We start from the raw sequence: 13,792 nt of genomic DNA, 5'->3' as shown, positions 1-13,792 counted from the left end.
AGTCGGAGTGGGGTATGGACGAGAGTGTCCTAGATACCGAAGAGATACCAGAGGACCATCCTCGAATAATTCTACGGAAGCTTCATAAGCTCCGTGGAAGATAACATACGATCATCAAACGACCGAAATCGATTGACAGCGTTTTTTTCCCTTTCCGACGTTTACTATCCACTAACAATGATCAACAAGATCTGGATTCGGAAGCTACACTAGCTTCCTACTGGATTGTTGGCGTCGGTAACAAACTTTTCGCAAGGAAGAAGAAGCACGAGGGAAGGCCGGTGGCTCACTGTCCGGGAGTAAAATCAGCATCACCGGTGCTTGGGGTTCCGGCAACGGTGGCAGCAGCCATCATGTGGTGCTCCGGCGGTGGTGGCAGGCTCAAGCTCCAGCTCGTTGTGCTCCGGCGATCATCCACAAGAAGAGGACAGCAGCGGCGGTGGCAGGCGCGTGCGTCACGAGCTGAAAAGAAGAAGAGGAAGAGGGGAACGCCACTAGGGTATCGGTCCTCACGCACTGTGGTCGACTCCTTCGTCCACCGTCACTGCGGCCGACGGTGTCGAGACCGCGAGAACGATTCTCATGATCCTTGCCTAGGATTTGCTCCTATTGCTTCCTCATAGTTGCGCTCCTTTTAAACCCCGATCAGCCCTCGTTTTTCGCCAGTGATCGCGCGACTTTCTTGGATGAAATCACGCAATTAAGGCAAAAGAACAAGGCTGATCACGAGCGTATGGCAGGGAGAAAAATAGGGCTGAACTGGAAGAAAATAACCTGAACTGGCTGAAAACCCTAATATTGTAGTGAACCGGTATTGTAGTAAATTGAATTTATTTTGGTTCACTTGGTTCGCTAACCAAACGAACTCTGATTTGACCCAAATCAATTTTGTTCGATTCATCTTCACAAGATGAAGCTCCTCATCTCTATCCATTTTGCCAAAATCTCTTTCATTATGAACCAAATCAAGTTGGTTCAATTTAGTTCAAAACTTAATCATTTGGTTCACTAACCAAATGACTTCTGATTTGAACAAAATCAATTTTGTTCATTTCGTCTTCATAAGATGAATTCCATCATTTTGTCCATTATCTAGTCCAACCAGACTTTATTTCTTTCATTCTAAGAATCCAATTCTCAAACTTGTTTTAAGTCCTTCAGAGAACTTATAGTGCATGTGACCCAATAGGTTCTCGGTTATGTTGGTCGTTCGTAATTAACCATTAATTATAAAACGATCATGAGTGACACCTAATAGTACATTATGATCCTCAATTGACTAAAAAATCAATGATTGATTCCAGAACATTTCTAAACCCTTCAACAGCTTCAATTAAACGTGTCTCATTCCTTTCACCGTCTTATACCCGTTTGGTTAAGGAATGGTCTATGTGTCGGTCCCCACTAAGCTGACTACGTCACACCTAGCCCAAGCTACTTTCTTGTCCTGTGGATTCAAGTTACTTGTACATGTGTCCAAGAGTACCGTACTCTTGACATGTAATGCTTTGGCCAAAGACTTTTAGTAACAATTCTGACAAGCGGTCGTAAGGTATACGTCTCCTTTTTCAAGGAGCGGTGAATCCTCTATGGGTTATTCAAACACCTTCAGACACTTCGACTTATACCCAATCATCTCGGGTCCACACCTCCTCAGAGATGTTTGCTTAAGATGTCAAAGTATAAGCCTCCATGACCAAGGTGACTTGAATACCGCAAGTCAAAGGAAACTCGCACTTAAGCTGCACTGAGATCTTCATTGACATATATATAGAATCATATGAAGTCTCAAGACAGGTCACTCCAATGAACTGATTACCTTTAACCAGCATCCACGTTTAACTCTCAACATCCAATGTCTCTTGTAGTGAGATCGGCTACTTGGTTAACCAAGGAGTCTAAACGTGCTAGTCTCTACAGAATCGATGACATCCGTGCTCATCAATTCCTTGACTAAGGATAATTTTAATACATTCATAATTGTACATGTAAAGATGCTCACGAGTTGTGATCCAATCACAAATTCTCTCATGCTATGAATCGTATTGCAGACATTCAGTATTTGAGTTTAAGATCCAATCAAACATATATAGAATGCGCACTCAAATAGTAAATTGTTATTTATCCAATAAATAGTATAATTGTAAGATGATTGCCTTAGGATTGTATTTTCCAATGAAAGAGCCTTATTTTATATAGTCAGAACACCCCTCAAATCCTACTGACAAGTAATTTCCTTAACTAGCTAGCCTGTAACGCTGGCAATTGAAGATTAATGGTCGACCATTTTAGGTCTAGCCATTAATTTCTTTTACAATTTTGAGGTAGGAAGGAAAAAGATTCTGAATAGCAAAATATTAATGTGTCTATTACAATTTTGAGGCACATAGAAAAAGATTCAAATAACAAAATAATGGTTGGGCAATTTTTGCTTTAACCAATCCGACATTCGATGTGTGTAGAACATGCTTATACACGAGTCTACTAGATTTAATGTAATTATACCCCCCCCCCCACTGGGGCACACACAAGAGAAAGTCTTTCATCTATACAAATTCACAATATATACCTGTAGTTGTGATATAATATAAATCAGTTATGCTATCCCAAAACTCTCAATGTGGGACTAAACTTTCATCCACATTGAAACTCATTTCATTCATTTTCTCATTGACTTTTCTAATATTAAGAAAGATGGTATGAGACATCCGAGGGGCCATCACATGCCATGTGAAGATTCCTGTAGACCCTATGTTAGATGAAGATGGGACTGACTGATTGCAAGAGGAGAGAATACTTCTCTATAATCACATGCCATGTGAAGATTCCTGTAGACCCTATGTTAGATGCAGATGGGACTGACTGATCGGTTAGACATTCAGTTGAAGCTATCAAACAACTATCATACAATCAAGTTTCAAAAAGATGAGCAACAATGATAAAAATGAGATTGCCTCACAGGCTAACATTTAGAAGTATCTTTGTCAGTTAAACTTCATTTAATAAACTGAGATAATAGTATAGGTCCCTAAAAGACTATCACTCTTCTGGGCTACTGCTGGAACCCAGACTTGTCCTGAAATATCAGAAGGATGTCTGAGAAACTTGAAAGATGTTGAGCAAAGAATTGTGCTACATTGAAATTTATCACAGAAGTGGCTTGAGAGTGGGGGCTCCTGTTGTTGGAAGGGTGGTGAGTTGGCATTCTACAGTGGAAGTTTCTGACATGGTGGGTTGAATGAGAGGGATTATGTTTGTTGGAATTGGAAAAGCTACGAATTTATACAATTCATGCATGTAATCCGCCTTAGTTATAGATCATCAAACCATTCTTCATTCAGCTATTAGCTTCTGTAAGAAAATTAAGGATATGTATTTGGTATAAGAACAAGCTAATAGCTAAATGAGGAATGGTTAACTAACGAAGGTGGATTCTCTATTAGTAGCCTGAAACAAGATATTGACTAAACAAGAGGAGACTTCTCAGGTTTTAGGTTTTCAAAGAACAATGAATCAAGGATAACTATGATTTCACGACCCAAACACATCTGAAAATCTTGATCAAGCAGTGGTCAAGAAGTAATGATGATCATAAGAAATCAATGAATAACAAGGTTATACATTTCTGCAAAAGTGATGGAGAAGTTTTAGAAATGATTCTGAATGTATTTTTGTACATTACTGGGAATAATGACATGAAAATCTAGTATGACAAGCCACTAAAACCTGACATATAAATGAATTGCATCAAGTCGGGTGGTTGGTTAAGCACAAATGTTAAGAAAAATTATTGTAAGTTGCCTCATTCTCCAGAACCTAACTTAAATATTCCTTAATTCCACAAGAAAACACGTGATGTAGTTGTAGATGATATACTGCCAAATCTAGCATGGTTTGAAATAAAACAGTTCTTTTAAGCGCGGAAACACCTGACTAAAGTAACACTTGAGTTAAACCTATTGGTTGTGAAGATTGTATCATGAACTGACTTAGCTAAACCAGGTAGGAAGCCAGGTTTCCTGACTTGGCCACTACATGTAGATTAAATGACATCTTGAAACTTTATATTAGCAGATTAGCATAGTTCATTTCATTGAAATGTGGATATTTGATCTTTTCATTGAAGTAATTTTGTAAAAATGAGTCCATAACCAATTACAAAAGTGACTACCAGATAAGCGGCCAAAATAGTTCTCCAATGAACTCAATCCAGTCTCTTTTTTATCATCACATGTGCCAATGGTTTTTGTAGTGTTATCCTTTAGTCCTCCTGAAGAATCTATCTTAATCATCCTTCTTTCAAGAAGAATCTGAGATTTACTTCCAAGTTGTCTGTCCTTCATATGTTGAAGCTTGCTAAAATATGAGTCCAGTTTTGTAAGTTGTCTCTTAATGTTCGATGCTGATGTTACAGAGGAATCTGAACCATACTGGTCTCTCTGATAGCCACTTTCAGAATCAGACTTTCCACTGCCCATACAGTTAAACTTATGAGATGCAACTTCATTGGAACTCATATATGGCACTGAAGAAAAACAATTTATGCTGAATGAATTGAATGTTTCACTTCTCTGTCCTTTCCAAGTTATATCAGCAACATGATACACTGTACTTTGACTTATATCAATTTGACTAGCTATATAAGCAGACGAGCACAACCTATGTCCTGGAAAAGAATTGCCTCTATCAACCAGTTGGAGCGCTTTCTTAGTAACATGAACCCCATCCTTACAGTACAAAGAACATATAGAAACTGATGCCATGATAAATGTGAGCCAACAAATATGCTTAGGCTAACAGTAAGTAAAGTTTTTGTCCATGTCCCTCAATCCATTTAAGCCTTTTTCTGCCAATTAAGCTACCAGGATCTGTGGCCATAGTTGACAAAAAGCATGAGTAATTTTGTCTCCTCCACAAGCAGCTTCCTGCATATATACCAAATTCAATAAACTTGCCAGCAACTGTTCAACCTTTTAAATGTAAGAATCAGTTTGTTATCTCCAGCAGCAGTAGATCAGATAGGTTCATATCATAAGAACTTTCTGAAATATCAGTACGTCCATTTGAAATCTACTGAAAATAACATGAACTCTTTAAATCATTTCTTTTCAGAATGTTAAGTGTAAGAACATCATTTATGACTTGTCAACTTATTTCATCAATTGATACAATGACATGGATTGAGGGGCCAAATACTTACTTTTAAGTGTAAGAACATCATTTATGACTTGTCAACTTATTTCATCAATTGATACAATGACATGGATTGAGGGGCCAAATACTTACTTTTTCCTGTTCCGCCTCCTAATCGATGGCTTTTCTGTGATATACTTTCACTATCAGTAGCACTTAACCGCACAGAATAAAACTATGAAACATATCACTTACCATTCCATTCCTTTAGGCCTTGCATTAAGTTATGGTTAAATAGGGACACAATTTCATCGACAAGAACAAACTAACCACTAAGTTTCCAAATAATCACTTAAAATTCACCAGATAGTTGGATGACTATTCCAACTCAATAGGAATCCATGACAAGATAATCTTTTGCTTGGCCTGAACAATCAACCAACATCTTCAAACGAATTATCCTTAAACTAAACACACCACAACAATTATATTCCAACCTATACGGCAAGTAGTTCAGCAAGCGGCAAACCTTTTCGATTGAGATAGTCAAAAGGAAAGGGAGAGAAATTAAGTTCAAATGAAAAGATAGATCGATAAAGCACCTTTAAGGATCTTTACCCGATGCGTCAAAAAAGCGATTCAACCGAGCACTCTCGCTGCCCGCGATAACACCAACGACGATCTTCTCGACCGCGCAACTACTGGCGAGGGTTTAAGGGGTCGGGGAGGCCAGGAAGAAGGTCAAGGCGGAGGGCGACCGAGGGCGACGGGGAATCGAGTGGGCCGCCTTATCCGCAGGAAGCCCAATCCCGCAGCCCTACTAGGCGCTCGTGGATCCCACGGCCCCCGCCAACTGGCGGAGAGGAAGACACTTGGAACGGAAGGATCAGAAGAGACTTTCGACGTCAGGAAAGCGCTTCTGCTTCACGAATGACACGCAGGCAAGGCGAGGGATAAGTATCTACGATCATAAACAGGTGGGTATCTCGCGTTGATACTGTTCTTCAAACTAGAACTATTCCTTGTTTTTGTCTGCAAACGAGTAATTATCTAATCATTAATGCTTGTCTCCAATGGATACAATAACCCACGAACCTAATAATTTGAATTTGAAAATAAAAATAAATAATATATATAGAGAGAGAAATGATATACTGCACGATCCGTGCTGCGCGATTCCGTGAGCGACACAGCCGACCCACCGTCGCTGTCGCCGCGCCGTCCGACCATCGTCAATTGCCGGCCCGAGCACGATCGACACGTCGCTCCATCCTTCCTCGACAGGTCTCTGGTCGCGATTTAACTGGAATCCGATCGCGATTTGATTGGAATCCAACGCGCGCCACTGCCAGCCGCATTTCCGATCAAATTACACCAGATTTCTATCAAAATCCGACGTGCCAACGAGCGACGCATCGATCGGGCCCGGGCCAACGATGATCGAACAGCACAACAAGGGCCGACGACAACAGCAGGAGATCGGGGCAGAACATGCTATGTATTCCCACATTTGAATGGTCAATCCTGACGCACGATCACGTGATAGACGATAGATCCCGTGTCGCTCACAAGCGTGCAAAAAATCGTCATATATATATATATATATATAGAGAGAGAGAGAGAGAGAGAGTATGACATCATATACTCGTAACATACTAATGTTTAATGTATACAATATGTCAAGAGTAATATAGCAAGCTGTTATCCCACTGTACAGAAACATTTATAGTACAGAGTGCAAATATTAGAAGAGAGAAAAAATAGTTCCAACTAAAACATAAATGATAATTAGACCTGCTTGAGACGAATGTGACTTATGGCGTGCTGCATTTCAATTTCAAGAACGCTCTTGCAAGCAAATTATGTGTGTTCTGATCGGAGGAATAACAAATTACAATATGCATAGCTAAACACATGCATCAAAACCAATTAACCCTCTTCTCCAAACTCCTTTGTGAATCTCTCGTGGACTTCTAGGTCTGCTTTGCTGACGGTTGGTCTTTGTCTTGCCAGTACTTTATCAAAGTCTGTCCTTGCGATCGGTGGTGGAAGGATCTGTTCGTGCAATCAAGTTAACTGAGAGGTACTTTGAAATTGAAGAAAACTGATTAGTTTTAATAACGGCAGCTAAACAAACTTTTGAGTCTACCTTATCAGCGAGACCTTTTGCAGCAAGATCTTGCAATGTGGTCTGAACAGCACCTGGATGTCTTCAGGTCCACATGGCAACCACATACCCTCACTGTTCTTGTAGAAATGCATAGCATCTTGAGCTTTTCGAACCGGTTCAAACAGGACATCCTTAACCTGTACAGACAAGGATTCGAGAGGACACAATCAGCCAACGGAACCTTTAAAACATTGTGGATTTTCCTAGATTTGGAGAAACTTACACAAACAGCAATGTCTGAACCAGAAAAGCCTTCTGTGCGACGAGCTAAAATGTCAAAATCACTTTCGCTCAAGTTATGAGGGGTGTCTCCCAGGTGTACCTACGATACATGTTCATAAGGTAAAAGCTGAACTAGGTGTGGAATTATTCTAGCAATATTATACCCCTCATAATCAATACCTTAAACATGTGTTGTCTGGCTTTAAGATCAGGAAGCGGAATATAAATTCTCTTATCAAAACGTCTACGGATTGCCTGTGCTTGCAATTATAAATAATAGATGTGATAGGGTTTAGTATCTTCAAAACGACAATAGCACCAACAAAAAATTAGGATATTACTAAGCCAACAACCTGATCCAAAGCGTAAGGAGTATTAGTGGCAGCAAGAACAAGAACTTTCTGGTCATTGTTTCCCACACCCTACGGAATTCAAATATTCAACGCCAAAGCAATGATCAGTTATACAAGAAGCTATAATTTTCAGCTTCAGATGGTGCTCTAATGCACAAAAAAAATCTACCTTTATGGAACTACAGTTTACTGCCAAGAATATTGCCATTAGAAACCAGCCAAGAAAATGGTAACAAAACTACCAGGTATCAACAAAGTTACCTATCAGAGTTAACATATTGTATGAATCTTAATAAGATACTGCTGTTAAACATGAACCATTACAAACATCTATAATTGCAAACAAATGAAGAAAAATAATAATTATAAACCACCTGAACCACCAGGCAACCCCAACAATCCAACTCAATATACATTCTACAGTACCATTATATATAGCAAAAAAAAGACAAAAGTCCATATGCAAAAAAGAAACACAAATTTGATCCACAACCATAACAATAAGTCAAAGTATCAGTACAACCGTAATTGGAAAACATCATTTCAAGCCAACATAAAAAAAAAAAAAACCAATCTCATTTGTATCCATAAGAATAAAAGGCAAAAAAAAAGCAATCTAGTGCACCACATAGACCAATACAATGATCCTAAACTATCTGTTGTCAGCTGGGATGGATTTAAAAATGATACTGAGTAAAGGTTCAAACAAATTTCGTACAGCACATGTAGAAATTCACCTGCATTTGCACAAGAAGTTCTGTTTTGATCCTCCTAGAAGCTTCACTTTCATTGCCCTCTCCACGTTGGCCACACAAAGAATCAATTTCATCAATAAAGATTATGGAAGGTGCATTTTCACGAGCCATTTGGAAAAGGTTGGAAACCAGCTTTTCACTTTCACCCATCCACTTTGATACTAGGTCAGATGAAGATATACTGCAACAATTTCATTAAATTTAGAAACACTAATATTATTCAGATACTTGTATCCTTCAACCAAGTAATGAAAGAAATAGAGAGAGCAGGTACATACAACAGTAAGCAACATACAAACAGTTCTATAGAAGAAATAAATTATGGGATTTTCCAAACCAAGTGGCTAAAAGTACAACTACAACTAACGTAGACTCAATGAGGCTCTAACAAAAGTATAACTAATATATCTCTACACAACTGTCAAACAATGCCTATGTAGTTCTAGGAAAATTCTTCTGCCAATGAGTAAATTATTCAACTTCTACTTTTCACAAAAACCATTAAACAAAGAGCTATATGACTAATACAAAGAGCTTAGCCTCTATTTTATCATTAGAACACGAAATAGGTAGCATAGGTACAAGAACATTGGGTGATCATATAAAGTAGACCAACATGAATTTTATTCATCATCATCATCGACCAATGTTAAACTTAACTATTCAGGATTAGCAACATGGATCTTATCACCCCATCAGTATGCAAGTCTTTTGTCATTCTTGTGCAGAACAGTCTGCGGTTGCTCTAAAAGCAGAGCACTCTGCTCCTTCTGCAGCCACACTGAACAGTTTGCCAGCTTCCAGGAAAAGGTTGGGGAAGAAGGAGATTGGGAAAAAAGAAAATAGTCTTTTGATGATTTTCAACTTTCTTTCTTCTTTGTTTTCTATCTCAAGTAAACAACTTTTGACGCTTTTACCCTGCCTATTCTCTATATTCTCTCAATATCTTTCTTCCCAACTTTTCTTTCATCACTCATAATCAAGCCCTCAGGCAGCAATCGAACATCAGGACACCAAACTGTTTTTTGTGTTTCTTTAATTCATCTCAAAATGCAAGCAGACATGGTTTTCATTACCATATAGAGTTAGATGAGCTTATTATGTGTTTGAGAGATCTAGGATGGTGACCTATCATGCTAGATACCACTATAATTTACCAACAAACCAGGTGTACAACATTTACAGAAAATGGAAACAAAATCACACTATATCACAAACTGTTAAAGCCTTGACTGGCAAAATACTAAAGGACCCCACTTACCAGCTAAGCAGGACCATGATAACCCCAGTGTCAGATTATGAAATAAATCAATAAAAACCAAACAAGCACATTTTTCCACTTTGAAAAATGTGCTTGTTTGGTTTTTATTGATTTATTTCATAATATTGACACTGGGTTGTGGTGGTTATTGCTTAGCTGTTGGGTAAGTGGGGTCCTTTCAGTATTTTGCCAGTCAAGGCTTTAACAGTTTGTGATATAGTGTGATTTTGTTTCCCATTTTCTGTAAATGTTGTACACCTGGTTTGTTGGTAAATTATAGTGGTATCTAGCATGATAGGTCACCGTCCTAGATCTCTCAAACACATAAATAAGCTCATCTAGCTCTATATGGTAATGAAAACCATGTCTGCTTGCATTTTGAGATGAATTAAAGAAGCACAAAAAACATTTGGTGTCCTGATGTCGGTCTACCTGAGGGCTTGATTATGAGTGATGAAAGAAAGTTGGGAAGAAAGATATTGAGAGAATATAGAGAATAGGCAGGGTAAAAGCGTCAAAAGTTGTTTACTTGAGATAGAAAACAAAGAAGAAAGAAAGTTGAAAATCATCAAAAGACTATTTTCTTTTTTCCCAATCTCCTTCTTCCCCAACCTTTTCCTGGAAGCTGGCAAACTGTTCAGTGTGGCTGCAGAAGGAGCAGAGTGCTCTGCTTTTAGAGCAACCGCAGACTGTTCTGCACAAGAATGACAAAAGACTTGCATACTGATGGGGTGATAAGATCCATGTTGCTAATCCTGAATAGTTAAGTTTAACATTGGTCGATGATGATGATGAATAAAATTCATGTTGGTCTACTTTATATGATCACCCAATGTTCTTGTACCTATGCTACCTATTTCGTGTTCTAATGATAAAATAGAGGCTAAGCTCTTTGTATTAGTCATATAGCTCTTTGTTTAATGGTTTTTGTGAAAAGTAGAAGTTGAATAATTTACTCATTGGCAGAAGAATTTTCCTAGAACTACATAGGCATTGTTTGACAGTTGTGTAGAGATATATTAGTTATACTTTTGTTAGAGCCTCATTGAGTCTACGTTAGTTGTAGTTGTACTTTTAGCCACTTGGTTTGGAAAATCCCATAATTTATTTCTTCTATAGAACTGTTTGTATGTTGCTTACTGTTGTATGTACCTGCTCTCTCTATTTCTTTCATTACTTGGTTGAAGGATACAAGTATCTGAATAATATTAGTGTTTCTAAATTTAATGAAATTGTTGCAGTATATCTTCATCTGACCTAGTATCAAAGTGGATGGGTGAAGTGAAAAGCTGGTTTCCAACCTTTTCCAAATGGCTCGTGAAAATGCACCTTCCATAATCTTTATTGATGAAATTGATTCTTTGTGTGGCCAACGTGGAGAGGGCAATGAAAGTGAAGCTTCTAGGAGGATCAAAACAGAACTTCTTGTGCAAATGCAGGTGAATTTCTACATGTGCTGTACGAAATTTGTTTGAACCTTTACTCAGTATCATTTTAAATCCATGTAGCTGACAACAGATAGTTAGGATCATTGTATTGGTCTTATGTGGTGCACTAGATTGCTTTTTTTTTGCCTTTATTCTTATGGATACAAATGAGATTGGTTTTTTTTTTTTTTATGTTGGCTTGAAATGATGTTTTCCAATTACGGTTGTACTGATACTTTGACTTATTGTTATGGTTGTGGATCAAATTTGTGTTTCTTTTTTGCATATGGACTTTTGTCTTTTTTTTGCTATATATAATGGTACTGTAGAATGTATATTGAGTTGGATTGTTGGGGTTGCCTGGTGGTTCAGGTGGTTTATAATTATTATTTTTCTTCATTTGTTTGCAATTATAGATGTTTGTAATGGTTCATGTTTAACAGCAGTATCTTATTAAGATTCATACAATATGTTAACTCTGATAGGTAACTTTGTTGATACCTGGTAGTTTTGTTACCATTTTCTTGGCTGGTTTCTAATGGCAATATTCTTGGCAGTAAACTGTAGTTCCATAAAGGTAGATTTTTTTGTGCATTAGAGCACCATCTGAAGCTGAAAATTATAGCTTCTTGTATAACTGATCATTGCTTTGGCGTTGAATATTTGAATTCCGTAGGGTGTGGGAAACAATGACCAGAAAGTTCTTGTTCTTGCTGCCACTAATACTCCTTACGCTTTGGATCAGGTTGTTGGCTTAGTAATATCCTAATTTTTTGTTGGTGCTATTGTCGTTTTGAAGATACTAAACCCTATCACGTCTATTATTTATAATTGCAAGCACAGGCAATCCGTAGACGTTTTGATAAGAGAATTTATATTCCGCTTCCTGATCTTAAAGCCAGACAACACATGTTTAAGGTATTGATTATGAGGGGTATAATATTGCTAGAATAATTCCACACCTAGTTCAGCTTTTACCTTATGAACATGTATCGTAGGTACACCTGGGAGACACCCCTCATAACTTGAGCGAAAGTGATTTTGACATTTTAGCTCGTCGCACAGAAGGCTTTTCTGGTTCAGACATTGCTGTTTGTGTAAGTTTCTCCAAATCTAGGAAAATCCACAATGTTTTAAAGGTTCCGTTGGCTGATTGTGTCCTCTTGAATCCTTGTCTGTACAGGTTAAGGATGTCCTGTTTGAACCGGTTCGAAAAGCTCAAGATGCTATGCATTTCTACAAGAACAGTGAGGGTATGTGGTTGCCATGTGGACCAAGACATCCAGGTGCTGTTCAGACCACATTGCAAGATCTTGCTGCAAAAGGTCTCGCTGATAAGGTAGACTCAAAAGTTTGTTTAGCTGCCGTTATTAAAACTAATCAGTTTCTTCAATTTCAAAGTACCTCTCAGTTAACTTGATTGCACGAACAGATCCTTCCACCACCGATCGCAAGGACAGACTTTGATAAAGTACTGGCAAGACAAAGACCAACCGTCAGCAAAGCAGACCTAGAAGTCCACGAGAGATTCACAAAGGAGTTTGGAGAAGAGGGTTAATTGGTTTTGATGCATGTGTTTAGCTATGCATATTGTAATTTGTTATTCCTCCGATCAGAACACACATAATTTGCTTGCAAGAGCGTTCTTGAAATTGAAATGCAGCACGCCATAAGTCACATTCGTCTCAAGCAGGTCTAATTATCATTTATGTTTTAGTTGGAACTATTTTTTTTCTCTTCTAATATTTGCACTCTGTACTATAAATGTTTCTGTACAGTGGGATAACAGCTTGCTATATTACTCTTGACATATTGTATACATTAAACATTAGTATGTTACGAGTATATGATGTCATACTCTCTCTCTCTCTCTCTCTATATATATATATATATATATGACGATTTTTTGCACGCTTGTGAGCGACACGGGATCTATCGTCTATCACGTGATCGTGCGTCAGATCTGACCATTCAAATGTGGGAATACATAGTGTTCTGCCCCGATCTCCTGCTGTTGTCGTCGGCCCTTGTTGTGCTGTTCGATCATCGTTGGCCCGGGCCCGATCGATGCGTCGCTCGTTGGCACGTCGGATTTTGATAGAAATCTGGTGTAATTTGATCGGAAATGCGGCTGGCAGTGGCGCGCGTTGGATTCCAATCAAATCGCGATCGGATTCCAGTTAAATCGCGACCAGAGACCTGTCGAGGAAGGATGGAGCGACGTGTCGATCGTGCTCGGGCCGGCAATTGACGATGGTCGGACGGCGCGGCGACAGCGACGGTGGGTCGGCTGTGTCGCTCACGGAATCGCGCAGCACGGATCGTGCAGTATATCATTTCTCTCTCTATATATATTATTTATTTTTATTTTCAAATTCAAATTATTAGGTTCGTGGGTTATTGTATCCATTGGAGACAAGCATTAATGATTAGATAATTACTCGTTTGCAGACAAAAACAAGGAATAGTTC

At 38.6% G+C, this 13,792-nt stretch overlaps 2 protein-coding genes and 1 pseudogene across 2 annotated transcripts in view; 2 read left to right on the top strand and 1 right to left on the bottom strand.

The window, feature by feature from the left end:
• The window catches only part of LOC141814454 (protein SUPPRESSOR OF K(+) TRANSPORT GROWTH DEFECT 1-like), a 5,344-nt gene extending 4,721 nt beyond the window's left edge, over positions 1-623 (top strand). The window contains exon 6 of the mRNA XM_074702412.1: positions 140-623. Within this exon, the coding sequence (XP_074558513.1) occupies positions 140-623 (484 nt within the window). The remainder of the gene's footprint in view (positions 1-139) is intronic.
• A 6,158-nt stretch (positions 624-6,781) lies between these two features.
• LOC141814308 (protein SUPPRESSOR OF K(+) TRANSPORT GROWTH DEFECT 1-like) lies at positions 6,782-8,811 on the bottom strand (annotated as a pseudogene).
• A 2,369-nt stretch (positions 8,812-11,180) lies between these two features.
• On the top strand, positions 11,181-13,174 carry LOC141814309 (protein SUPPRESSOR OF K(+) TRANSPORT GROWTH DEFECT 1-like). The gene is made up of 6 exons (XM_074702244.1): positions 11,181-11,333; positions 11,998-12,066; positions 12,165-12,239; positions 12,320-12,418; positions 12,505-12,660; positions 12,754-13,174. Exons 1-6 carry the CDS (start codon positions 11,205-11,207, stop codon positions 12,877-12,879), a joined length of 654 nt encoding a protein of 217 aa, XP_074558345.1. The 5' UTR covers positions 11,181-11,204; the 3' UTR covers positions 12,880-13,174.
• Positions 13,175-13,792: the final 618 nt, after the last annotated feature.

The sequence above is a fragment of the Curcuma longa genome, chromosome 21 (genome assembly GCF_044706935.1).
Source record: "Curcuma longa cultivar G26 ecotype Majalengka, Jawa Barat chromosome 21, ITB_CL_G26_1.1, whole genome shotgun sequence".
NCBI classification, from domain to species: domain Eukaryota; kingdom Viridiplantae; phylum Streptophyta; class Magnoliopsida; order Zingiberales; family Zingiberaceae; genus Curcuma; species Curcuma longa.
Note: the sequence above shows the minus strand (reverse complement) of the source record. Positions and strands in the feature narration are given on the sequence as shown.